Source organism: Hemicordylus capensis, chromosome 11 (assembly GCF_027244095.1).
Source record: "Hemicordylus capensis ecotype Gifberg chromosome 11, rHemCap1.1.pri, whole genome shotgun sequence".
NCBI lineage: Eukaryota > Metazoa > Chordata > Lepidosauria > Squamata > Cordylidae > Hemicordylus > Hemicordylus capensis.
The window spans coordinates 1449527-1476793 of record NC_069667.1 but is presented as its reverse complement, the minus strand read 5'-3'; the positions used below and the strand labels follow the sequence as shown (position 1 = coordinate 1476793).

At 53.8% G+C, this 27267-nt stretch overlaps 1 protein-coding gene across 1 annotated transcript; it reads left to right on the top strand.

Moving 5' to 3' along the window:
• The first annotated feature begins 7519 nt into the window (after positions 1 to 7519).
• On the top strand, positions 7520 to 21474 carry LOC128335440 (uncharacterized). The gene is made up of 22 exons (XM_053273704.1): positions 7520 to 7627; positions 8677 to 8750; positions 9592 to 9655; positions 11344 to 11432; positions 11749 to 11812; positions 12702 to 12787; positions 13122 to 13194; positions 13558 to 13643; positions 14266 to 14341; positions 15006 to 15097; positions 15635 to 15707; positions 16008 to 16177; positions 16551 to 16673; positions 16793 to 16913; positions 17004 to 17141; positions 17551 to 17724; positions 17917 to 18066; positions 18451 to 18570; positions 18672 to 18780; positions 19103 to 19165; positions 19413 to 19604; positions 19899 to 21474. Exons 1-21 carry the CDS (start codon positions 7604 to 7606, stop codon positions 19595 to 19597), a joined length of 2154 nt encoding a protein of 717 aa, XP_053129679.1. The 5' UTR covers positions 7520 to 7603; the 3' UTR covers positions 19598 to 19604; positions 19899 to 21474.
• The last annotated feature ends 5793 nt before the right edge of the window (positions 21475 to 27267 follow it).

Below are 27267 nucleotides of genomic sequence, written 5' to 3'. Positions count from 1 at the left end.
AAATTCCAGCTGCAGTCTCCTCATTAGCACTAATGTTTACAGCCATCAATGATGGACTCACTTCGCATTCTCCAGGTATCAGGATCATGGAAACCATGCAAGTGATGACTGCTCGATGGTGCTCATGGCTGAAGCTCTTTTCACTGGCTAACAATGCTTCTCTTTCTAGAAAACAAAATGACATCACACCCAAATTGGCTAATCATGGTTATAGCCATCAGTGGAGGAGAAGCAATCCAAGCTGGAACTCAAACCATAGTTTGAATTGAAAGCGGTTTAAAAAAACCCAACCACAGGCAACTGCACAGTGCCACCTGAAAATATGTCCCCGGGGGCTGTGCAGCCCTCTGCTTCCCCACTGCACCGGTGCAGTTAGTTTGGAAATCCTATTAGGCTGTTCTCTTGCCCCGCTGGGACATCCTTGCTCTACATCAGCCAGTGTGCTTAAGATGCAACAGAAATGCTTTTCCACAGCTGAAGGTGCAGAGTGGCCTTCCTGGATTAAAAACACACACAAGCAGCCCTGAGGGTTATTTAAGTTGTGCCTGTGCACCCTTCCTATTTGGGGCTGTGTTTTCCAACAGAAATGAGCAGAGGCTCACATGAGAGTATGCAGTCAACAACACCGTCTCTGTCGGCGCTTCGCTGGCCCCGATGCCTAATTTATCCCAGCTGGTTTGTTTCAGTTAACAGTGTGTATGCAGGTACAAATCTGTACACAGGTACAGTCATTCATAAGCTATGCTGAACACAGGTGCAGAAGTACATTTCCTATCTGTAACCTGCATTTGAAGGGCCCGTATCCAGGTTCACTTTTAACATGAACACAGGTACAGTCATTCACACAAACACCAGTATGCGTGTACAGACATCCACACATTTGCACAGCATACATTTCTAAATTGGGCTCTAGGCTTCTTCCCAGGATGTCCCTTAGCAGAGTCAATCATCAATCCAGGTTCTTCCTTAGCAGCTAACTGTATCCCCTGAGCAGACACATGCAAGCTAGCTTTGCCCATTGATAAATCTGAAAACTTCCTTGGAGAGAGGCAGTGATTGCTGGACGGTGTTGTAGTGCCCCTGGGCACCTTTTCCCATCCATTCTTTACTGCTGCTTATCTGATCTCTCCTTTGGTAGCCAATGGTCCCTGCTCTATTCTCCTTTGGTAGCCAATGGCTCCTCCCCTTCCAATCCCCTGATAGAAAAAGCAATTGAAAGAGAACTAGGACAAGCAGCAACAAAGAAAGGCCTGATTCACACCGGCATCCAAACCTAGGTTTAATGTGGGTTACCAACATTAGGTTGATTGTGGGAACCCGTGCCAAGATGGATTATGGCCCGAGCCGAAGCTGAGATGCTTGCCTTGGAGTGGATTCACACAATCACACTCATGACAATAACCCGAATTAAACCTAGATTCAAACAAATGTGTGGACCAAAGCATGGAGAAAGGCGACCATGGACTCTCTAATCTCCCACCAGCTTGCTCTGGCCACCTCGGAGAGAGCTCCAAAATCCCCAGAAGGCAGAGCCCTGACTTATGTGTGGCTAGGTTCCCCAGAGTACAACATCTGGATCCTGAACAGGTCCTGTTCACAGTTCTTGCCCCATCTTGGCCGAGCACCCAGACAGGCCAGAGGGGGAGGTCCCGTGGGGTGCCAGGAGGCAAAGAGCAGAGGATCAGCCAAGGGTGGGTATCAGATGCGGACAATGAGGCCAGAGGCATGGCTGAGGAACAGCAAGCTGATGGCAGAAGATGCAGCGAGAGAGCTGGGCTGGTGGCTGGATACCAAAGGCGAATACTCAATAATACTACCTAGGAAGCTGCCTTACATGGACTCAGACCATTGGTCCTTACATCTCAGAAGTCCATCTTCCAACTACCTGATAGAGGCTCTCCAGGGTCCCACAATGGCTTCTCCCTCCCTCCCTCCCTCCCTCCCTGGGGACTCCAGGGGCTGAAGCTCAGTCCTGCTGCATGCTAAGCAGAAGCTCTACCGTTGAACTACAGCCCTCTCCCCGCAACTCGGCCTGCTAAAAACCTTTTGTGTTTTCAGCACCAACACCCTAAACAACTGAGCTAACCAGCCAGCTTCTGCTCAGAGGTTTTAAACAGGATGGGTGTGTGTTCTCCTCCCTGGGTGGTGGTGGGGTCACCCTGAATGGGCCTACATTTGCTGATGATGGTGCTCAGCCCAGCACTGCAGCCGAGAGAATGCCCTGGACCCCCGCCCACCCACCCCTCCCTGGCCGGAGACCAATCTGCCAGCTGGCGGAAGGATTAAGAGGTGGGTGGCACCTAGGACTGGCTGCTAGAAGTCCCAGCAGGAGACCCCCTTCCTTCCACACCCTACTACTGTCATGCAGATGAATACTCACTTCGTCCAACTTTCATATTCTGAGCACACGTGATCCGTTTGCGTGCCTGGCCCTTTAGTTCCAGTCTCCTGCAGAGGGCTGTAGACCTCCGAGCCCCCTTCCTTCCCACGCCAACATCCCATGGGCCAGTGGCTTTTCTTTCACGCAAAGCTGTACATTAGGGATCTGCTAAACCTCCACACCTCCTTGAGGAATTTCAGCTCGTCTTTCCAAACCTCTGCTAGCTTCCCGCAGTGGGCTGGCAAGCTGGATGCAACTTTGGTAGAGCCCATGTCAGTTGCTAGATCTGCTGGGAAACGGCTTTCAGTGTGGAGTGGGGGAGTGATTCAGCACCTGGTTTCAGGGGCGTAGCAAGGTTGGAGTGGGCCCAGAGACAAGATTTCAAAATGCCCCCCTTGCACTGAAACTCAGCTCATGAAGTAAAGAAATCTTAAATGAGGCTGAATAGTGGTAACAAAAAGTGTGTGTGTGTGTGTGTGTGTGTGTGTGTGTGTGTGTGTGTGTGTTTAATCTCCTATGGTCACATCAGTTTTGGAGGATGAATCCAACTGAAGGAAGCCCGGACAGGTGCATGGCTGGGGGAGTCAGTCATGTCATGTAACTTTCCTCTGGGGGCCCCTTCAAGGCAGTGGGCCCCCAGACAACTGTCTCCCCTTGCCCTATTATAGTTACGCCCCTGCCTGGTTTATGCAGAGCCCTCCATGTATAACTATTATGGGGCTTTGCCTTTTGGGACAGACTCACAGGGGTGCTCAGCCTTGGGTCCCCAGGTGTTGTTGGACTACAGTGCCCATCATCCCCGGCCATGTTAGCCTTTGGCCATCATAGGAAAATAGGCAGCTGCCTTCTACTGAGTCAAACCATTGGTCCATCTAATGCAGTATTGTCTACACAGACTGGCAGCGGCTTCTTCAAGGTTGCAGGCAGGAGTCTCCCTCACTCCTGCCTGGAGATGCCAAGGAGGGAACTTGGAACCTTCTGCATGCAAGGACGCAGATGCTCTTCTCAGAGCGGCCCCATCCCCTAAGGGGAATATCTTACAGTATTCACATGTAGTCTCCCACTCAAATGCAAACCAGGGTGGGCCCTGCTTGGCAAAGGGAACAATGCATGCTTTCTACCACAAAACCAGCTCTCCTCCCATAAACTCCCATCGTGGCTGGGGATCATGGGATTTGTAGTCCAGCAACATCTGGGGACTCAAGGCTGAGAATCCCTGCAACAGCTTATTTTGCAGAATTATTTGCAATTAAAATAATAAATAAAAATAAAAATAATAAAAATAAATAAAAATAAAGAATCAAGTGACTCTCTCATCATCTTGTCTTCACTTTCTCTAAGTGAAGCCCTGTTTTTACAACTGCAGTCTCAGGAATGAGGGGACATCTGCAAGTTCCATTCCAGTGTGGGGATCCCTTTGCTCCAGCAAGAAATCGCAGGCACCACCCCCTTCCCTCTCCCCCCACTACCCCACCCCACATTCTGCCACCACCTAGAACTCTGAGGAAATTTCACACATCACCATGACTATGATTTTTACTATTGTTTTGCATGGCTCAGCTGTTCCAAGGAGACTTTTGGCCCCAGTCTCCAACAAATACCATGACGGAAAATGTGAGGTTTAAGGCATTCTCTTTGCAAAAACAGAAGGCTGCTGTTCAGTGCTGGAAGCTTTCTCTCTCTCTTTTTGCCAACTCAAGGGAGCTTACTAGTTTGCCCTCTCCCCACCTTGATGAAGACATCAAGATAAACTATATTTATGAAAAAGTATGATCAAAAAATGCACAAATTATGGGCTTGATCCAGCCAAAGTTAAACAAAACAACAATGACAAATATTTATATCCTACTTATCAACAAAAGCTTCCAAAGCGATTTACATAGAGAAATAATAAATAAATAAAAGGGCTCCCACTCCCCAAAGGGCTCACAATCTAAAAAAAACAACATGAGATAGACACCAGCAACAGTCACTGGAGGTCCTGTGCTGGGGGTGGAGAGGGCCAGTTACTCTCCCCCTGCTCAATCAAAGAGAATCACCACGTTAAAAAGGTGCCTCTTTGCCAAGTTAGCAGGGACAAACATTAAACTCTTGTAAGCTCCAATATTTCAATGCACAGACTCAACTCTCCCATTGAAAGCAACGGGCTTTCATTGTGCTTGACTCTAGCTCAGGGATTCTCAAACTTGGGTCCTCAGGTGTTATTGTACTTCAACTCCCATAATCCCCAGCCTCAGTGGCCTTTGGTTGGGGGTTATGGGAGTTGAAGTCCAATAACACCTGAGGACCCAAGTTTGAGAATCACTGCTCTAGCTGGATCCTTCCCCATGTATATCATCCAAAATGCATATACTCCAGAATGGATACTAGCATAAAATATTTTTCGTGCCTCCATTGCGTCCCCTCTCCAAATCTACATATGCTGCAGCAACTGGTGGTCTTGAGGTAGCAAAATGGGTAGTAACAAAATTGATAATACTGTGACCCGCTCAAGAACCAGCAGGCTCACAGCCCGATTTTCTGCAATCGTGGGAATAGCTTCCGTTTCTATTGCTGTTGCTTTGCATCTTTTATGGTTATATTATGCTTGTTTTTAAATCTTTTAATCAGATCTGTATTTTTATCTTTTTGCTGATATTCTTGCCTCCCCATCTCTGGCAACTTATAAAAAGGCACTGAAGACATATTTGTTCACCCAGGCTTTTAATTAGCTGTATAGTTTTAATACTTTTAATGTTGGGGTTTAAATTATTTGAATGTTAATGATTTTAATGTTTATATTATTTTAATTGTAAACCACCCAGAGATGCAAGTTTTGGGTGGTATAGGAATATGTTAAATAATTAAAATAATAAACAAACAAATGATATTTTAATTGTGTGATTTTTGTAGTCTTGTGTTAACTTTTGTGTGACCCACCTTCAGATGGTTTTAATGAAAAGAGGTATAGAAATTTAACAATAAAGAAAGAAACAGAATGGATTGCTCTGCAAGGCACCATTGCTGTGGGGACGGATGGGTCTATTGTGTGTTGTATCGGTGAGTTCCAGAGGCTCCTTGTTGTGTGACAAGCCACAGAAGTATGGATTCGCAGAATGACAACATAGTAGCACCATCCGTGTGTGTGCACGTGTCTGAGTGTGATTGCCCTGAAATGTGCCTGACACAATTGTTGCTTCTTTCCTCCCAGGGGCCTGAAGGTGTCATGGCGCCAAGCCAGTAGACCTGTGAAACATCTAGCAGGATGTGAGACTTGACTGGCCATCTGCTGCCCCTGGCTTACTGGCCACAATGGCCTTCGGAGTGCAGCCCTGCTATGATCCAGAAAGAAGGAGATTCCTGGCCTGGACCCCCTTTTACAAACACCCCTCCCCGCCAAGGTTTCTGCTCCTCAGAAACTCTATTATCCAAATTTATTAGCAGCCTCTCCTTCAGGCACAGTAACACTTGTGTGGTGGAGACGTCTCCCTTTACTTCTCTGAAGATCTGGGGGTCCAAATGTTTGGAAGATTCCTCCTGCCCCTTGGAGGAAAGGCACGGCCCTGTTGTCACCCAGCCATGTGTGCTCAGGAACAGACTTCAGTCTGGATCCCAATCTGAAGGGTTGCCAACCTTTTTTACTGGCCTGGAGATGGGAAACTGCTTCACTAGCTTAAGCTCTGTATGTCAGGCATCTGCTGAAGTCACAGGAGTAGGACCAGGTAGAGAGTTGGCAACCCTGCGGCTGTTGGTGCCTCCCTGGGAATTCCGCCATCCTTGTTTAGATCCAAATATGGCAGTTGCTGGAGGGGGGGTCCCCGGCCGGGAGTGTTTACCAGTCGCCATGGCGCTGGGGTTCCGACGGATCCTGATGGGCCTGGAGGTTCCGCTGCTGCCTTCAAACTGTCTGGACTCGATCGTTGGCAGGAGGACTTTCTGGCCTCTCCTGCTGCTCACGGCAAATTTCCGTCCCATTTGGGCCGTGAGGGAGCGCAGAACATGGCCTCGGGCAAGGAGTCCAGAGTGAGTGACCACCGCCCTGCCCCAAATAGGTTAATGGGGTGGGGTGAGACCTCCCAGGGGTCGGATCTGGGTCAAGGTGGAGACATTTAGGAAGCGACACTGTCCTGGCCCCTTTGGGCTGACCATGGTGGGCAGGAAGGGACTGGCCCAGCCCATCTTCACTGGGTCTTCATGGAGCACCGGCCCCTCATCGATGGGTCAGCGCACCGTCAGCCCCCTCCCTCCTCCAGGACCTCTTCCAGCGAGGATGCCCCAAGTGGAGCCACCTGCAGAGAGCCGGAGAAGGAGCTCCTGACCATTCTGAGCTGCTGCCCAATATAGGAGTTTCTCATTGTCTGGAAACACACCAGCAGGGATTCAAACCAACAGCCTCCTGCTCTCTAGGCAGGTTGCTTCCTTGCTGGGCCATTAGGTGGCTTTAAAAAAACATTGGTCATTCTTGGGAGCTGGGTATGCCTTCATTGGATGCTCAAAAGGGGTCAGGCTCGGGAACACTTTAAGTCTCCAGCAACACCCCTGCAGAGAGACCTTCTCCTCTCTCTCTCTCTCTCTCTCTCTCCCCCCCCTCCCCCTCCCTCCCTCCCTCTTTGGATCAATGGTGATGATGACCTCCTTGTTTTGGAAGGCCTCTTCCTTGGTAGCTTAGAATGAGATAATACAAGTTTTATTGTTTGTAAGCCTCTTTGATATTGTTAAACTAAAACTAGGATATGAAAGAAATGAAACGTTGTGGAGGGGGATGGAGGGAAGGTAGAAACGGCAAGATCTGCCAAGTGGCACTTAAGTGGAGGATGGGAATTGCCCCCTCTTGATGTAGCCTGTCTCCTCTGCTCTGAGCAAAAGCTTGACCAGTTTGAGCAGGTGAAGCCATTCCTAGCCTAAAGAGATGGGAAACTGCTTCACTAGCTTAAGCTCTGCATGTCAGTCGTCTGCTGAAGTCACAGGAGCAGGACCAGATAGAGAGTTGGCAACCCTGCGGCTGTTGGTGCCTCGTGCCCACCACTGGGCCTGGGAGTTCCGCCATCCTTGTTTAGATCCAAATATGGCAGTTGCTGGTGGGGGGGTCCCCGGCCGGGAGTGTTTACCGGTCGCCATGGGGCTGGAGGTTCCGCTGCTGCTTTCAAACTGTCTGGACTCGACCGTTGGCAGGAGGACTTTCTGGCCTCTCCTGCTGCTCATGGCAAATTTCCGTCCCATTTGGGCCGCGAGGGAGCGCAGAACATGGCCTCGGGCAAGGAGTCCAGAGTGAGTGTCCAGCGCCCTGCCCCAAATAGGTTAATGTGGTGGCAGGTGACCCCCAGGGGTCGGATCTGGGTCAAGGTGGAGACATTTAGGAAGTCCCTCTTGGCCCCTTTGGGCTGACCCATGTGGGCATGAATGAACTGGCCCAGGGCACCTTCCCTGGGTCTTCATGGAGCACAAGCCCCCCATGGATGTCTCAGAGCTCCATCAGCCCCCTCCCTCCTCCAAGACCTCTATCTTCCCGCGAGGAAGCACAGAATGGAGCCACCTGCACAGAGCAGGGGAAGGACTCCTGGCCTCTCCGAGCTCCCGGCAGGCAGCTTCCCCCTTCAGAAGTCACAGCAGCAGGATTAGTGAGAGAGGGGGCACCTTTCCAGGTGGTGAGACTCTCCTATTGAGCAGGGGGGGAGCAACTGGCCCTCTCCAGCCCCAGCCCAGCATCCCTCCTGTGGTGTTGCTGCCATCTGCTTGAGGTTTCTTTTTGGACTGAGTGCCCTTTGGGGACAGGACATCCTCTTATTCAGGTGTTCTTGGTTCATTTCTCTGTGTCATCTGCTTGGAGTCTTTTGGTTGGAGAGTGGTCTAGAAATATGCGTAGCCGCAGAAGTCCTTGCTTAGATTCAAAAAGTGGCCGTTGCTGAGCTGTATCCCAGGGCTGGGTATCTTGACCTGGTTGCCATGGCGCTGGGGTTCCAACGATCCTGATGGGGATGGAGGTTCCGCTGCTGCCCTGGGAGCCTCTGGACCCGACTGGTGACAGGAGGGTGTTGCGGTCTCTCCTGCTGCTCACGCCAAAGGTTGTCCATTTGGGGCCACCAGGGAGTGCTGAACGTGGCCTCCTCTGGCAAGGGGATCAGCGGGAGGGCTCACCACCCTGCCTCAAACAGGGTCAATGGGTGGGGGGTGGCGACCACCAAAGTTCTCAAAGCGGTTTGGGTCATGGTGAGAAATCTCGGAAGTGGGTCCCTCCTGGTCCCTTTGGGCTGACCCCGGTGGATCTGAACAGACTGGCCCATCCCATCCTCACTCCTGCTCTCCTCTCTCCTGGACAGGACAAGGGAGAAGGAGGCCCCTTACTCCGCGGCGTGGGCAGCCTTGATGGGGCTACTCCTGTGGCTCCACTCAGGTACGTTCTCCTGCTCCTCCTGGGTTATCCGGGCCCAGTCTTGATTGGTGGCACCATGGATTTGAAGACCACTTGGGACCCTTGCAAGAAACATGGCCCCTGCCAGGGTTTCATAAGCTGCCCCCCCCCCAAGAGGTCCCTGTTCACAAGAAGCACCAGACAGAAAGGAATGACAGCAAGGGCAGGCCAAGGGGTCTCCAAAGTCCATCAGTCTGAACTACCTGGGCTTTGGGGGAGGCTCCAGGGGTTCAGGCACAGAAGGCGAGGCAGGGCTCTCATGCACATGGAGCTCTCTGGGGTTTCCAATGGGGATGGGTCCCCTAGTCTGCTCTGCCAGGACTGGGGGGCTGAGAGGCCCCATGGGCTGGTGTGCCTGGCCCACCATTTCTCAGTGCCTGGATTCCAGGTGAGCCCTGCAGCCACCCAGAGCGGGAGACTGGAGCCAGGGTGTGGCTGGCTGCTCCTTCAGGGCTGGATCCCCTGGTGCCTCCTTGAGTGGCAGCCCCTCTGGGGGGCAGAGGAGGAGGTCGTGGCAGCCCCTCGGAACAGGTGATGCTGATTCAGACCATTGCTCTACTTGCTTCATGGTGGTCTACTCTGACCAGCAGCCACTCTCCAAGCCCCAACCAGGGGAGCTGAGATGTTTTAGAGGTTTTCACACTAGGCGATATATCAATTAAATTAAATTAAATTAAGTCCATTAATGTTGCAGGGAGGGGGAGGGTTCTTGTCTCCACGCCCTGCCATGAGACATCCGGCTGTCCATTGTTGGAAACTGGGTACTCGGGGTTCCTTCGACACACTCACTCACTTGTGTCTTTTGTCTTTTTTCTCCTCTCAGTGACTTCCAGCCACAGGAGATTAACGAAAAGCGCTCCGTGACCGAAACCAGCAAATGGTCACTGGTAAGGGATGGAAATCCAGTCCGTACATGGCAGGGCTGGGAGGGGGTGGGAGAGACCCCATTTGAAGCGAGTCTAGAGGGAGTGCGGGAGACCCAGTCTGAGCAGGTGGGAGGAATGTTTTGAGAACTTGTCTTGCAAAGCCATAGGCTTCGAAATTTGCAGTGGTAGTAGCCGTGAATTGGGTGGGTGGGATGAGTGACCATCGGGGCTCAACTACAAGTGACTCATGCCAAGGTGGAAGCCCCTCCCTATGGAGGAAGTAGCATGGGAAATTGGGGGATGGGAAGTGCTGAGAGGGAAGAGGGGTGTCTCTACCTGCCTTCCACCCCTCGCTTCTTCATTCCGCTCTCCTGCCCCAAATCACTCCCCACCCCCACCCCAGGGTTCCAGACTTTGATTTTCTTCTGGACGACCAAACACAAAATATGCCCAGAAAGGGAGCAGTCTGGACGGGAACTAGAGTGGGAAAGTCTTCCTTGGGGCAGGTTGGGCACTCCTTCCCCTCTGCCACTGCTCGGCTCCACATCACCCCCTTTCCGGCTTTGCTTAGCATGTAGTTGAGCATCAGAAGGGCCCTCAAGACACCAGGCTGCATCAGATGGCCAGTAGCTCTTCCCAGCAAAGAGACAAACCTAGCTAGGCTTCTCTGATTTAAAAGCACCTCCCCTGATTGTGACACCACAGTGTCCCTTACAGCAAGAGGCCTGACTCTCATCTGGGATCCTGTGACTCCAAATGGTCTAATACCTATGATCTCACCCAACTCCCCAGGAATGGGGGGTGGGGGGAGGCTAATCTCTGGGGTTCAGAAGATTTTGGGGTTTGGTTCCTCTCTGACTAGCCCAGTTACACTTTGAGAATCACATACATTTATTTTTTGAATGAATGGAAATGGATACCATTCCTATTTGTTTCCATTTGCTCTGACACAATGGCACCCATGAAATAAATGGCCATGAAAGTGTGTCCAGTTTGTGGGTCCCATTCGCTGACATTGGTTTTAGGAATGGTTTCTTGTGGTGTACCTGGGCTCCCACTCAAGGCCGGTCGATCTCTATCGGAGACCTAAGGGGCAGCCATCTCTTCCCAAAAGGCATTGCCCTCCATTCTGTGACCCACGACATTCTGGCAGGGCAGGGCCTTGTTCTTTAAGGAAGGTCCCACGCGCTGGAGCTTGTGTTCATACCCGGTACTTCAGGAAGGATGCACTCTCTTTGTGGTGGGGAAAGAGAAACCAAAACCAATTAGTGTAAAAATAGACTAAAATAAACAAATATATATATATATATATATATATATATATATATATATATATATATATATAATGAAAAATCAGCTGAATGAAAAGAAAATATGAAGACAAAAATTTTAAAAAATCAAGTTTCAATGAGATAGCTATAGATATATAGATATATATTGCAAGACTCTAAATAGTAGCTTAGATGCATCATCAAGAAAAGCAATATGAGAACAGGAAGTGTCTCTTTTAGTCAGCAACGCAACTTCAGGGGCCCAATTCTGTGGGGGAGCGTCCCCAGCACTGTTTTGAGGTGCAAAGGAGCCACTTCCTGCTTTAAGCGCATCTGTTAAGGTCCCTTTGAAGGAGGTGTGACGTTTGGCTCCCAGACGCCCTGGAAAGATCAAGTGGGCGTCAGAGCACCCATTCCTCTCTCCTCTCTCCTTGACAGAAGTCATTCTCGGATGGCTCCAGGATCCAGCATGTCAACAGTGGGAACGGGATCCTGGATGAAGCGGTTGCCAGCAGTTCCCAGAAGAGGTAGAGTTTCTTCTTGAATTGTTGTGTAGGGAAGATCTTCTGTCCCACAGCCGGCCTGGATCTGGGATGGATCCAGTGCAGCTGACTGGCAAGAGGTGCAGGACCTACAAAAATGATGTTTTCATACATTTTGTAGAAGAATTCAGTCCTACAAGATGTGGTGGTGATGTCCACTAGCTTGAAGGTCACAGGGGACAGCTTCCTGGAGGCATTTGGCTGTCTCCTATTGGAAGCAGAGTGCTGGGCTAGATGCATCTTTGGTCTGATCCAGCAAGGCTTTTCCGAGGTACTCATGCCATTGTATTTCTTCCTGCAGTGTCTTCACGGTTGAGGACGATGGGTGGTTTCTTCAGACCATTGCCACCGCATGGTCTTGTGAGGTAAGGACACCATACCTGTCACTTTTGTGGATGGGATGGTTGAGGAGTGAGGGGAGATTGCATCTCCGCCTGCAGCAGACAGAAGTTGGGACGGATCCAGAAAGGGAACCCGAGACCCTGACATGGATCAGGAGATGAGAGGGTCTTCCTGGCAGAGAGACTCAATGTCTCTTGATTGAAGAGGCATTTCTTGAGAGACAATAATCACCCCCTCAGGTCAAAACAGCAGCCCAGAGTCTCCACAGCAGGAGGGATGGCCCTCGCTCCAGACTCAGGGGCCCACCTTGTCTCTCCCTTTGGAAAGAGGGAGCTAACCTGGGAATAGGAGAGCAGAGGACATGATGGGCTTGCATGAAGAAGACTCTCGGGGCCAAACTATAGATACCAGTGGGTCCCATTCGTATTTGTTTCCATTCCCCATGAAAGGAATGCAGGAAAAAATGGCAAGAAATGACAACAAGAAATTAGCATTCAATTCTAGAGCTCCTATGCACTGATGTTTCTGTTAAGGACTGCTTTTCTTTGGGTAAAGAAAGAGATCTCGGAGACCTACCTGACATGCTGTCTTTGGACCAGAGCTCCAGAGTGCTGCCATTTTGTTGACCACAGCAAAACTCATATCAAAGTGGAGGTTCATTGTTGGGCATACCATGAAACAAAATGGCCACAAGCATGTGGTGGCTGTGCCCTGGCACTCCCAATAACAGTTAATGTTAGAGCACATTGTTTCTTTTTTTATAAGACTTTTTAAATTTAAAAATCAAAATAATCTAAAGAAATAAACATGAATTCAAAGAAAATGAAGGGAGAAAACCTAAACCCCAAGGCCCTAGGGAGATCAGAGTGAGCACAACTTCACGCATTCCTCTCCTTTTTCTCTCATTTGCAGGGTGCCAACATCGAAGAGGCCGAGATCCCAGAGGTCAACACAAGGGATCAGGAGCTGGACGTGGAGAGTTTCATCAGTTCCCAGAGGTACTCTTTTCTCAGCTGGAGGGGCAGATCCAGAGCTCATGGAAGCAGAAGACTTTCCTTAAGAGCCCATCCTGGGGCTGGGGGAGGTGGTTAGTTTAGCAAGAAGCCGGGGGTGGGCAGAAGCTCTGAGCATCTTGGAAAGTTGTTTTTCTCCTCCTCTTTCCACAAGGGGACAGGGGTCTCCATGCCCAGCCTGTGGGCTTCCTGCAGGCATCTGGCTGTCCACTCCTGGAAACAGGGTGCTGGGCTGCATGTCTCATTCTTCTCATCAAGCAGAGCTCTTCCTAAGCACTGGTGTTCTGATCTCACCTGTCTTCTTTCTTTCTTTTCTTAGCGTCCAGAGGCCAAGCACCGTACAGAGGAGGCTGCACAACACTGCTGCTGAGGAAGAGCCATCCCTTGGAGAGGTCAGAAAGCATCCACATCCAGCCCCTCCCTTGGAAGGACTGAGGGTTGGGCGTGTGGGTCCCCCGTGTTTCCCAGGAGTAGAGAGAATGTGGAATGGCTCTAGTTTGAGAAGCTGCAGGGTGGGTGGCCACCTTCTGACAAGAGTTTGCTTAAACCTCCGAAATGGCCGTGCTGTGGTGCAGAATTGGCCTCCCCTGTAGCTCTTCTGGGACATCAAAGGTCCACTTCCGGCCCACTTCCGGTATCCAGCTCACCTGGTGATGACCGCTGGGAGGTGCCCGGCTGGCCTTTTCCCCGCCGAAGCCTGGAAAGCTCAACGCGAGGGCCAGAGCAGCCATTTCTCCCTCCTCTCTCCTTCACAGAGTTCTTCCTTCCCGGGGGCCGAGACTCCGCAAGCCAGCGTGGAGGACGAGGGGTCGGAAGGGGACGGTGACACCAGTTCCCCCAGGTACCTTTCTCAGCTGAAGGGCAGCTCCTGGGATCATAGAGGCAGATCACCTTCCCTGGGAGCCTGGGGTGGGGGCGCGTGTCTTAGTTTAGCCAAAAGAAGCCTGCAGGGGGAGATGAGCGTTTCTGAAAGGCCTGAGCACCTTGGAGGGATAGTTCCCTGCCCCCCTCACTGCACGAGGACAGGAGCTCAACACAATGAGTAGACTAGCATTGGGTGCAGCACAGAGCCCAGAAAATGCATTTTCTCCCTCTCGACCCACACACCACACATTGAAAGCTACGGAATTCACAACCCCAGGATGGGCTAATGGCCACTAGGTTCAGCAAATGATTAGACATGTTCATGGAGGAGAAGCCAATTGCAGACTATTACCCATGATAGCCAAGGAACTTCAGAATCTGCAGGGTGTGTGTGTGTGTGTGTGTGTGTGTGTGTGTGTGTGTGTGTGTGTGAATAAACACATTTTGATGCCACATATAACCAGGTCTCAAGTGGTTCACAACCAACTAAATAGGCTTCTGGCTGTCCACTGTTGGGCTACATGTGTCTTTCACCTGATCCACAGGGCTCTTGGCATGCATGGATGTTCTTATGCCCTGTCTCTCCTTTCTTCTCTCAGAGTCCCGAAGCCAAAGAAGTGGCTAATAAAGAGGCTGCTGAACACTGAAGTGGTGGAAGACTCGTCCTCGGCAGAGGTCAGGAATGCTCATCCATTTTTTCAGGTGGATGGGCTCTGGGTTGTGTGTGTGTGTGTGTCTGTGTGTGTGTGTGTCTGTGTGTGTGTGTGTGTGTCCCCTGTTCCCCGATAGGAGACAGAACCTGGAACAGTTCCAGTTCTAGATGCCGCAGGGTGGGAGGGATTTGAATGAGTGGGGTGGGAAGAAAATGCAGGGCTCCCGTTGAGGCACTGGGAAGGGGTTGAAAATGCGGTAGAAGGCTCTTCTGGGCAGAGATGCCAAATGCCTTTGTTCTAAGAGGCATGTCTGGTTTTAGAGCATGGCTGCACAACCTTGGGCCTCCTGCAGATGGTGGCCTACAGCTCCCATAATCCCTGACTATGGGCCACTGTGGCTGGGGATGATGGGAGTTGTAGTCCAACCATGGCTGGAGGGCCGAAGTTGTGCAGCCCTGTTTTAGAGGGTCATCCGTTCATTGGAACCCTCAGCGCCCCTTACAGCACGATGGATGACCCCAAACCACCTGCTCCTCTGGAAAGTGTGGTCAAGCCCTACTCAGCAGGAACAGGGTGCTGCCTGGACTCAACGCTAAGTCCCTTGGGCTTAGTTCCTCCTCTCAGAAGCCTCGCAAGGTCAATGCAAGCCCTGGAACAATCCCATTTCTCTCCTCTCTCCTCCCCAGTGCTCCTCTACGGACGAGGATGACACCATGTATGAGGTGAGCAGCATCGAGGATGAGGTGTGGGACTCTCCACCGGCCCCCGGTTCGGCCAGGTAGGTACCCTCCTCTCAGCTGAAGGGCCTTAGGAGCCAGTAGAGAGCGGGGGGGGGGAGGCTTTTAGCATAGCCAGCAGAAGGCTGCAGGGGACAGGGGCAGCTCCCCCATGTCTGAGCCCCACAGAGGGATGTTTCCTCCTCCTTGCCCTCTGAGGACTCTGGAGGGGGAGTTCACCCAAGGAACCAATTGGCAGCAGGTGCGAGACAGACACCAGCAAGTCTATTGCTGGCTGTTAGCAGAGGGAGCTCCGAGACCCCCCTGCTGTTGGCATGACTGGGTGTTGGGGAGAAGGAGCAGGGGAGGGCTCCTGTCTCGATGCCCTCTCTGAACACTTCCCAGGGCTTCTCAGTGGGGCACGAAAGGCTGGACTTGGGAGATCTCTGGCCTGATGAAGTTCTCCTGCCAGCCACCTCCCAAGGGAGGCGAGATCCTTGCTCAGCATCTCTTTGGGTGCTCGTGTTCTTCTCCAGCTGGCTGCCATCTCCAACAGGACAGACCTTGGAGCAGCTTTTCTCTCTCCTCTCCTCTCTCAGGAACATCGGCGACGGCGAAGAAGGAAGAGGACAGCTGGCCCCAGACTGGTTCTCCTCGGTCCATCTGGGAGAGGTAAGGGGCGGAAACCAAGGGTGACTTCCCTCCACCCCTCCGCCCTTCCTTTCCTGCACTACGCAGCATGGCGGCTTGGATGGCAGCCACTCTTCACACGGGAGGCGGGGACTTGCCCTTCCCCCTTGGGGATGTCTTTCCCTTGCAGTGGACCTCATGCTCCCTGAGCCAGAGGCAGCACCCTCCAGGCCCAGATGTGCGTGCAGACACCCATGGCACTGGCCTGGCCCCGGGGATTCTCCTGACCCATAACTGTCCCTCGGACTGTGTGCTGAGGCCTGGCCCTCCCCTTCTCCTCAGGGGAGAGCAACAAAGAAGATCGGGGACGTCATCCGGTGCGTGGAGTATGCCAGTGAGGTGGAGGAGAGGTTCCCCGAACTCCTGGTGGGCCTGGTGAACAAGATCCTCACCGGCCTGCAGAACACCACCGAGGGAGTGGGGAACCGGGAGAGCCAAGACCTGCCTCCTGCGTAAGTCATGGCGCTGGGGAAAGCGAGGCCAGCAAGTCCTCCTTCCAGCACTCTGGGAGGACAGGATAGGGCCATTTGTCCCATGTCCCACAATGATGGGTGAGGAGCATTTCTGGCCTGTTGGGGTGACTCTGGCACGGTGGTCCCCTCCCTCAGCTACACAGAGGAGACCCCAGAATTTGCAGCCCTCTTGGATCTGCAGAGAGCCTTAAAAGGCATCTGCAGTGTTAAAAAACCAGCTGTGGGGAAAGTCACTTCACCCCTGTGGTCTCCCTCCCATGGTCCAAGACAGTCCCTCCACCCCTGACACTACGCCACCCCGCAAGGAGACACACACTTTGGGGACAGCAACCTCCTCTTCTCTTCTCTGCAGGGAGACCTCGCAGATTGTCCGGACCCTGCTGGAGAGGGTGGCACAGGTGACCCCAGAGAAGACCTGCTGGGAATCCCTGTGCTCTCCGCAGAGCTGCCTCCAGGGTGTGGCCCTCTTGGTGAGGTAAGTAGGAGGGAAGAGGAGATTTCTCAGGAGGCCTGGGGGCTGGGGTGGTTTGGGTCAGGTCTGCTCTTTCCGGGCCTTCCGCCCCGGACTCAGCAGGATCCTTTGGTGTGTTGCAGGACTCTCCTACAGACACCATCCTCCACAGTGGCCAGGCTGAAGGCATACCTGGCTTCCCTCTTCAGCCTGGACAAAGATCCAGAACAGCATTCCCTCGCAGAGGTGGCCTTCTTTGTGGAGGTGAGCAGCGTGTTCCTCAGCGTGGGCTTCCCTGAGAGGAGGGTCTGGCCCCAGGGGCTGATGGATGTTTTCCTCCTTTCCCTCTTTTAGCTGCTCCTGAAAGACAAAGACTTCGCCGCCTTGGAGAAGACTTGGACGCTCCTGGTAGCGTGGCTAGTCCACCCCAGCCAGAACATCCGCTACCTGAGCGAAAGGGGACTTCTCCAAATGTATGGAAAGCTGAAGGCGGTGAGTGACCCAGACCCACGACCCCGGGAGCATCTCTGGGCATGGAAACTCCTCTCTTTGGGGAGCCCTACCTCAGGCTGGTGCTCCTAGGCATCCCCAGGTGTGATGGGGAGATTTCTCCAGTTGGGTGGATTTAGCCTGTGGAACCCTTGCCACAGGACGAAGGAGAAATCCTTAAGGGAAGGCACAGAAGTGCATCTCTCAGTGGGAGCCCTGATTCCCCACATGCTCCAATGCCGCCTTCTCCCCCCTCTTTGTGCCTCCGGGATGGCTTGAGTGATCTCCTCCCCAAGGCAGTGGATGGAGGCCAAGTGGCATCAGCCCCCCGAGAGGCCTGTGGTCTGTTTAGCAGGGGGTGGACTAGCATGTGTTTGAAAGAACTCCAAGGATCCACCTTTTTTCACCCTAGGCAAAGAAACCCCAGGATTTTAGTGCCGGGATCCTGGGAGGGCTCAGGACCTCCAGTCTGGAAGCCACTTTGGGGGTCCTGGCCTTCATGGAGCGGCTGAGGCACTGCCCATCGGAACATCAGGCCACCGTGAATGCTGCCCTGGCTGCCCTGTGCCTCCCTCTCTTCCACCACGTGAGTACTTGCACGCCAGCCCTCCGCCCCGGCTCTATGAGGGCCGGCCAACCTGTAGATTCCGACTGGGTTGGAGAAGGGAAACCGGACACCCCCTTGAGACCTCTTGCAAGAGACCCATGCAAGCTCTTCTTCATGGTGATGGAGGTGAGGAATTCCTCCCTGCCAACGACAACCCCTGTTTTTTTGTAGGAGGAGGCTAAGATCCGAAGGGCAGCCATGAAGACCCATCTGGATCTCCTGCAGCACCGCCACCACCATCATGAGGGTACAGAAGAGAACATCACGACCCTCATCGCGGTGCTGATGCACGTGGAGGATGAGGACCTGGAGGTAGCACAGGTGAGAGCCCACTTCTTCCTGCCCCCTCTACAAAGGTGTTTAGGCTTCCCCAAGTCCAGCCGCAGGCCCCAGAGTTGGCCTCACGGGGTGGTGAATCAACCAGCTGTCCCGCTGTGGCTTGGCCCATCAAGGCCTCTCTGAAACCTTTCAGGGAATGGACCTCTCCACCCCCTTCCACTTTCTCTTCCAAGAGTTCATCCTGGGCCCTTCTTTCCTGGGATGGGGAAAAGCTTCCCCTCTTGAATCTGGCTGTCCTCGGCTGTGCTTCAGCCAACGAGAGGCCACCAAAGTCCAAAATCTCCCCTACTCCTTGAAGCCCCCTAAGAGGTTTCTTGGAATCCCTTGGGAGGCTTTTCCACTCCCATTCCGGTCTTTCATTGGCAGGCTGCAAAGGACAATCTGAGCCTCCTGGCGGAAGCCCTCCTCTGGCACCTGGAAGGCAGGCTGCTGGCGCGGGACTCTTACAGCCTGCAGGAGCTGCTGCACAAGATCACCAAGCGTCTGGTAAGGGCAGCCCCTCCCTGTCCGTCCCTCGGCTCAAATGGCTCAAGGACCTTTGGGCGATGCTTTGCTCACTCAGGATTTGTCTTTGCTCTTGATCCCAGATTCGGCAGCTCGGCACAGAGGACGCCGTGGAGATGGAGGCCACCAAGATCCTGGGCTTCTTCCGCAGCGAGCAGCCTTCAGTGAGGAGAACAGCTGCCCTGCTGATCGGTAAGGGAAACAAGACTTTTGGGTCTCCCTTAGTGGGTCGTCTTGGTGGGCAAAGGTTCACTCTCTTTGAGGGCACTGCCAGAAGGGTGGGGGGGGCAGGAGCTGTTCCCTCCCCAGGAGGACTGGCCCAGTGAGCGTTAGCTAGGAGTCTTGACTTCATTTCCTCCCAAGGTGACATAAGAGTCCCTGGAGGAATGGCTCAATCTGTCAGTCCCAGAGGGAGCAGAGAGGGGAGGACTTCCTCTCCTGAATGATGAGAAGTGAGCTGTCCATGCGCAGGGTCCTGAACTGTGGTCCCATTTCCTCCCACCCTTGTTTTTAGGTCACCTGGTCCACAAAAAGGGCAGCATCCTCACTGAAGGGAACATAGAGACCTTCCATGCTGGTAAGTGCGGGTTTCTGGGTGGGAAGGGGCAGTTTCTGTGAGGGGAGAGGCCTAGGTTTAGGGACCACAGACCCTCAAAGGGAAGGTCCCGGTTGCATCCTCAGGGATGCCCAGCAGTAGGGTTTCCCAGAGTGAAGGGGAGAAAGAGTCAGGACTTGCTCCCTCTTGGTGTGGAAATGGTGGGGCTTGGCGAAGGGTGGGGTGATCTCTTCATGCCATTGCTGAAGTTTCTCCTTCATCCTTCCAGCGCTGGAGAGCTTGCTTGGCGACCATGACCCCGAGGTCGGGAGAGTTGCCTGCAAGACAGAGAAGATCGTGAAGAAGGCCTTTTCCCTCCATTCCCGGCACGGGTTGCGGGCTGCCGTTCGGCGCTTGTGGGCAGGCTGTAAGAAGAAGAGACACCCGCCAGAGTACGGTGATCTCTCCACCTGACCGACTGGTGAGCAGACCAAGGCAGGGCTTCACTGGAAGGGGCCCCGATGGTTAGGGAGGGGGCTGGGGCTGCAGGCAGGGCGGGCAGGAATCTGGGCAGCCCTCCCTCGTGTTGGAATGCCATCTTCGGCCCTTGTGGCCAGTTGTACAAGTAGCCCAAGGGAAAGAGGAAAGATCTCTCTTCCCTCTGGGAAATGAGGACACGGCTATTCTGCCAGGAGTCCCGGGTGCTGGGTGGTGTCATGGGGGAGAGTGTGAGAAGACCCCCAATCTCTGAACCAATGTCCTTCTCTCTTTCCAGGAACAACAGCCCCGTGCTCTCCCCTGGAAGATCAGCAGCTGAAGGGAGACTGAAGAAAGACCATGCAGCGCAGTGGATCCGGACCAGCCAGAAGACCTCCTCCAACCCTGTGGATAGAAAGAGCTGTCCACAAGACGGCAGCAGGGAAGTGCAGTTCTGTCTGAGGAGTGAGGGGGAAGCAGGCTCCACTCCCCTGGCCCAAGGAAGCCCCGCCTCTGGGGTGCAGAAGCCCCTCCCCTTGCCTCTGCTGCAGGCTGTGGGAGGAGGCTACAGGACCACCCTGCCCCCAAGTGGCCCTTTGGAACCATTCTTGGGCTCTCCTTGGGTCCGGGGAGGCTGTGTGGCCCCAGCGGGAGGGCAAGGTCACCGCCTCCCTCCATTTCCACCAGCTGGCCGGGGAGCGCCCCCTCCTCCTTCCACCTTTCTCCCCTTCCCCAGCGGCCTGGCTTCCCCGGGCAGGGGAAGCACCATCCAGGCATCCGCCCCCTCCCCTGCCGAGGGTGTGCTCCTCCCCCCCTCCCCTCCCGCAGCCACGCCTCCCTCCCCCCTCCCCCCTCCCAAACCGGGGCAGCAGCAGAGGAGCCCGGGAGACTCTGGGGGCCCCCTGCAGCCCCAGTCGCGCCCCCTGGTGCTGCCCGGTGGCAGGCCAGAGAACCCTCCTCTCCCTCCCGCTCCCTGCTGTGTAGCACCTGATGAGGCGTCCAGCGGCAGGCCTCCCCTCCCAGGCCTCCCCAAGTCTGGGGCGCATCCCCTCCCCTCCCCTCCCCTCCCTGTTACACCAAAGGGGCTCCTCCTTCTCCACCCCAGAGGGGAGGGGGCAAGGGAGGCATCAGCCACCAGGTCTGCCGAGGAGGCCGAGGGAGGGTGCTTGGGCCAGGCTGGACGATGCCTCGACCTCCCGCTTCCTCGCTCACCCCTGCTCCCTTCCATCTGCTCTGGGCAAGCGAGGAGCCCCTCTTGCTCCAGCGGGCAGGGGGGAGTGAGCAGAAGATCCTCTTCGGATCGGGGCGGGAGGTGTGGCCACGACACCGTCCCTTGCTGCACAGTGGGGAGCCCGAGGTCGAGCAGAATTCTCTGGCTTCCCCCCCCCCGTCAACCCCCCCCCCCCCACTGCCCGATCCCCGCTTGCTGGGCTGCCAGAGCGGAAAGGGAGGAGGAGCAGGGCAACCCCACTGACGCTGCTTTGTGCTTCTTGCAGGCATGTGCTGCTGCTGGGCGGCTGGAGGAGTCCGTCGATCCGCCCCAGAAGAGGAGACCAAGTGAACGTGCCTGCAAGGAGCGGGGGGTGGGGGTGGGGTGGGGGGCTGGCTGGCTGGGACTCCCCCCGATTTTGTTTGCCCTCCCATTCCCTTGGTGACCCTGGGCTTCCTTCCTTCCCTTCCAGGGGCAGAATGGGCTTTGCTGGTCGCCCTGTTGGGGGCCGAGTAGGAATTTTTGGCTTTCTAACAGATTGGCCGAGATGGAAAGCTTTTTTGCCTACTCCATTCTGCCCTGTTTTGTTTCCTTTAGTTAGAAAGTTAAGTGACGACTTGTGACCTAATTAAGTATATTAATAAAGTTGCCACTTTTGTTAGCATCCCGCCGTTTCTTCCTCTTTTCTTGTTTGTGCCAGATCTGGTCAGGGCCGGACGGGGGGCCCTGAGAGGGCGCCAGAATGTATGTGGGGAGGGCGCCAGATTTGGAGGAGAATCGGTCATGAAGGGTGAGAGTTGGGGCGCAGGGGGGGCACCGCACGGGTAGGGCGCACCGGGAATCTGCCCTGTTGGCCTCTGGGCCAGTCCGAGCCTGGAGCAGACTGAGACTACTCGTCCACTGAGCCAGCATGGTGTCGTGGTCGGAGTACTGGACTAGGACTGGGGAGACCTGAGTTCAAATCCCCATCCACCCATTGGGTGACTCTGGGCTGGTTGCTTCTCTCTCAGCCTAACCTACTTGACAGGGTTGTTGTGAGGAGAAACTTGAGTATGTAGTACACTGCTCTTGGAGGAAGAGCAGGGTGTAACATGTTTAAAATAATAATGAAGAAATAAGTCTTGTCTGCCCAGATGGGCAGCAGTTTCTCCAAGGTTTCAGGCCGCAGGAGTCTCTCTGCGCCCTATCTTGGAAATGCCGCCAGGGAGGAGATTTGGAACCTTCTGGATGCAAAGAGGCAGGCGCTCTTCTTCCTAGAGCGGCCCCCACCCCTAAGGGGAATATCTTTCAGGGCTCACACCTGTCGTCTCCCATGCAAATGTGTACCAGGGTGGACCCTGCATAGGGGACAATACATGCCGGCTACCAGGGGACCAGCTAGGAGCCTATTTGGAGTCAAAGCCAGCCCTCCTGAAAGGGAAGACTCCAACTCCACTGCACCTCAGCGGAATCACTACCAGGTAGTGATTCACATCAAAAGCCAGCTATCCTCTCAACTGCCCAAAGAGATCCCCTGCTGATAACAACCAAGGCAACATTCCTCAGGGGATGACTGTACTTGTGAAAGGGAATCCCTCCCAGCAGTCGAGCAGAAGAGTGACTGCACGTTTTGCTCCAGAACTCTGCTTCTACAAGGGCTAGAATTTAGCTTTTAAAAAAAAGAGAGAGAGAGAGATCTGAAATCTGGGCTAATCTGGGTGGGCTATGCAATCTGGGTGAGATGCTTGACATTTGGGTAAAACCTGGAATTGCGGTGGGGGGGGGGGCGATGGCCACTCTAGTGTCGCTTTCTTGCAGGAGCGGAGATGTGGTGGTGAAGTAATTCTCTGCTTACTTTTAACTTGCCAGGTGAGGCCGTGGGGAGGACGGAGGCTTCTGCTTGGGGGCATCGGGCTGCTCCCCCTTCAGAAGCTGCGGTGGTGTCTTGGGTGTGTGTGTCTTGGGTGTGTGTGTGTGTGCGCCCCAACTGGGCTCTTTCTGGCGAGCATTCCTTCCCCGCCGCCGCCGCCGCAGGGAAGCAGTCCAGCCAGTCCCAGAAACAGCATCTGACTTGCAGGAAGTTGGCATCTGTAGGGGAGAAGCAGCTGCAAGTTGTAGGCAACGGGTGGCAATTGCATCACATCTCTAGCTCATGTGGTGTTGTGGAGTCTGTATTCAAGGAGCAAAATGGAAAATAAATTGGGGACGGGGGGAGTGAATGCATACCCCAAGTGCCTGCAAAGAGGAGAATAGTGCCAGTGATCAAGTTACATTATCACGTTTCTGTCCAGTTTAGAGTGGGGTTGCTTTATTTATTTATTTATTTATTTATTTATTTATTTATTTATTTATTTATCTATCTATCTATCTATCTATCTATCTCTCTATCTATCTATTAGAGTTATATACCGCCCTTCCAAAACGGCTCAGGGCTGTTGTCATTCCTGGAGAAGAGGTTGCTGATCTCCGCCCCGCCCCCCCCCCGCAAGTTGCACCATAACGCCATCCGTCCTCCCACATTGGTGGTCCTTCACACTTCCTTCCTCCAAGGAGCTCAGGGTGGCATGAATGGTGGGTCTTCTTGCCTCCCCTCTGGTTTATCCTCACAACAGCCCTGTGAGGTAGGCGCGGTTGAGAGCATGACTGGCTCAAGGCCAGTCCGGGAGCCTCGTGGCAGTGTGAGGAGGCCAGCCCAGGTCTCTGCTCCCTTGCCTTGTGCCACTGAATTCTCTGCCTCTGGTATGGCCACAGACCGGGGAGTACAGTGGTGAGGCATCTTTGCTGGGCGGAGGGGGACAGCCATCCCATCACGTTGCTACAAGTAGATTACATTGGGAGCCAGACTAACACCCATCTGCTCACCATTTGAGACGTCTCCCCAGGTCCCCAGTGAAACCCGTCGGTATGAAGCCTCCGCTGGGTCTGGCACAGAGGGAGGAATTCCGAGAAATGTCCCGGGATGCCAAGAGCACATTCTGTGGTTCGGAGGAGCCTCCTTTTTTTTTTCTTTTTTCCCTTTGCTGGGCTTTCAAAGGAGCTGAGGTTGAATTTGCTGGCAGAGCCTCTTCCCTTCTCGCTGCAGAGAATTCTTTCACAAGGCTGGGCAGCCCTGTTATGCATTGCCCTTGGGAAGGGACTCCTGCGGGCCGGTAAGCTCTTCCTGCTGTACCCAGGCTGGGGAACCTCTCCCAAACTGGGCTTTCCTACGGAGAGAGAGAGGCGGCACTCTTCCGGGCTGCATCATGCACACACTGGCTGAAAGCTCTGAAAGTCTGTCCCATGAAAGAGCAGGATTCTGCCCCTGAGCACTTATCTCTCTGTTCTGAGGTCTCTCAAGGAGCCTCTGCTGAGGAGGCTGAAGTCACCAGAACATACAGTCTACTGAGGAGCAGTGAGAACCGGTCCAGAGCCTGCTCATTCTTGGCATCATCTCACCTCTGGAGCTGCCTGGTTCCCTCCTCCTGGCCACCTCCTCATTCTCCTTCAGGAACCTTGAAAATATTGTCCTCTTAATGCGTGCTTTCTCCCTGGTGTGAACACCCCTGGAGTAGGAAAATGTGCTGTGATTTCAGTGTGGTTTCATGATGTTTGATTGACCTGTTTGGATTTGGTTTTGTGCTGGCAAATTTTCTGTATTTTAATATGGTGTCTCGTGCTTTGTACGCTGCTTTGAGGGCACAGTTTGAAATGTTGGAGGGGAAACTATATGGATGAGCAGAATATTTATTCAAGGGATTTTTATCCAACTCTTCGGGCAGAACCACGCAGGTAACAATTTAAAACCAAAATGGCAACAACAAATTTAATTAAAAGCAATAAATCAACAGAAGAGAGCACAAATCAACGAAGGAGGGGGCATGAAGCCAGATAAAGTATTATCCGGATAAAATAAACTCAGCATCTAAAAGCCCCCTGGACAAATAAAAGGGGTTCATCCAGCACCAAAACTGCACCCAGCTTGGTGCTAGGCGATTCTCCTCCGGAAGACGGGTCTTCTATAACTGTCCGAAGCTAGTTCTTCTCCTGTGCATCATTCCCTGCCTTGCTCCTTAAGATGGGCTTTTTGGAGGAAGAGCTGAATAGCAGCCAGGTCCATTTGGGACATGGTGATCCCGAAGGTGATGCACTGGGATATTTGCAGGCCAGCCAGTGCTTGAGGAGAACATTGCATGTGTGCACACACCGTTCCTTTGAGCTCTGCTTTGGCCCTTGTCCTGTTGTGGCTGCTGCAAGGCCAGGAGGAAGTGCCTGGATGGCCCAGCAGGGAAGGAGTTAGCCAGCGTCCCTCCCTCCCCGGCATGACCTCACTCCCACCCCAAGCCCCGCCAGCCACGCCTGTGCTGGCATTTCATGTGGGCAGGAGGAGGCCTTGGCCTTTCTCTCCCCTCTCCGGAGTTCTTCCAGCTCCTCTCCATTCTGTGCCTCCAAGGCACCAATTCAGCAGGAGGAAAACAATAAAAGAGTTTCTGTGCCCTTTATGCTAATCGGCCTGAATGCCTGCTCCACAAGCCGCCACTCTCTGCCTGACCTCTGGGAAATGGCCACGCCAAGCCGAGAGTGGGAATTCACTGCATGTTCACCACGGCTGCTTGTTGCATGGAAGGAGGACAGACAGTGCCTGAATGTTCATTCTCCTCCATCCCCTCCACCCTGCCTTAAAAAAAAAAAAAAAACCAGTGATGGGAACCGGGCTCTAAAGAGGGGGCAGCCGTGTGGGGCTGTTGCTGCTACCAAACTGGCAGAGGGTCTTGTGGAGCTCCGTAAAGACCAACTCACTTGTTGCTGGGTCACAGGCCACGCTGATGTGGGTGTGGATGGACCCAGAGTTCAGGATGATGTAGGAGGAGAAAGCCATGTGGAGCAAAGCCCTAGGCCCCGCCTGGGCGCTTTCCAGGCTAGCTGCTGGAACAGCAGCAAAATGCCTCAATTTGGGCAAGTTGCATTTGGAATGTAAACAGCCTCGCAGCGACTAACAACCTGAAAAAATAGCCACTTTTTCATGTCCTTGCGCCATATCACAGTGATTAAATTTGCAAAAAGGCATTGGCAATGTGAACGGCCCCCTGCTGTCCACGTAGGGACTGGGGTGTCACGACGCAGGGAGTCTGGAAGCACACCTTCGAGATATGTCCTGACCCCCGTCGGAGGGTCTAGTCTGGAAAGCGCCCTGGCCCTGGAAAAATCCCCAGCCCACTTTCTGCCTTGGGACTCATTAAAATACGGTAGCCGTGTGGTGTTTGCTGGGGTTCAGTTCCCTCCCCAGAGTCCCTAGAAGTTAAATGTCACACGTGTGTGTGTGTCTATATGCAGTAGCGGCTGGTCCTTAAACGAGTCAGGATGGCACCCAGGGAGGAGCAGATGTTTCTACTTCCCAGGTTGCTCCTCTCTTTCTTTTCGCCTCGCCCGAAAGCCACACGGCCTGCAGGCTGGCCATTCGTCAGACAGAGCTGTGCGGTTAACCTTGCAGCTCTACCTGATGGATGGCCAGCCTGCAGGCAGAGCGGGAGAGCGAGGAGCAACCCCAGCTGTTGCCAGGAAGCAGAGGCAGCGGCACCTCCTTTGGCACTCCCTGGTCGAAATGTCAACTCTGCGGCTCTACCTGATGAACAGCCAGCCTGCAGGCAACTCGACTCTCGGGCAGTGGGGGGGGGGGAGCAACCCCTAGCTTGCTGGACCAGTTGCTCCTGGGTGGCTGCATTTGGCTTCTCTTGTATGTTTATAGATGCATGTGTGAACGCGGCGGCACGCTGGAGTCCTGCAACTGCTGAGGCATATTCTGAACTGTCGGTTTGTAGGACAATTAAATGTTTCTAGTCTGCCTTTAACTTTAGCAGAGGCCTCTAGTGCAAACCTGAAGCGACTTCACCAGCTCTCTCACATAGCCTGTCTCATCCTGATGCCTGCTGGGCCTGCCTCTCCAGGGAACCGAACACAGCAAGGAGGGCTCGGCACAAGAGGAGGTGGTTATGCAGACCACAAATGGAGAAAACAAGATCCTGACCAGGCCAATCGGGATGGAGGTTGGCAGTGCAAGATGAGGAAGAATCGGCTGCTCAGTGGCAAAGGCACTCAGCAGCAGGGAGGGAGCAGCCGCCGTCCTCCCCCCCCCCGTGCCCTTGAACAGCCCCCTGTGACTATTAATACCCTGCTGCTCTTGCTCTCAAAGAGCAGCAAGGACAGGGATGCAGGGCAGCTGCCGTCAATGGGACGGGAATAGCTGGCTGGCTGGTGCCCCCCCGCCGAGCCCGGTGGGGGGCGGGGAGCGGGGAGCCTGGCTCCACCTGCCCCCCCCGGAAGTGGCTCAGCTCCATCAATGGAGTGCAACCTGACCCTGGTGACTGGGACTCTCTCCCCCCCCCCCAGCCTGTAGCTAGGAGAGCCGCCCCTTGGCTGCCCCCCCCTCGGGGGTTGGAAAACCTCTCCCTCCTGCTCAGCTCTTGACTAAGAGATTGGCTCCTGGTGGCTCTTTTTTCTGTGC

Coding starts and splice junctions, on each gene's coding strand:
- LOC128335440 (XM_053273704.1), top strand. CDS start 7,604: ATGGCCTCGGGCAAGGAGTCCAGA. Junction 7,628..8,676: donor CCTCGGGCAAGGAGTCCAGA/GTGAGTGTCCAG, acceptor TCTCCTGGACAG/GACAAGGGAGAAGGAGGCCC. Junction 16,674..16,792: donor GGTGTGGCCCTCTTGGTGAG/GTAAGTAGGAGG, acceptor GGTGTGTTGCAG/GACTCTCCTACAGACACCAT.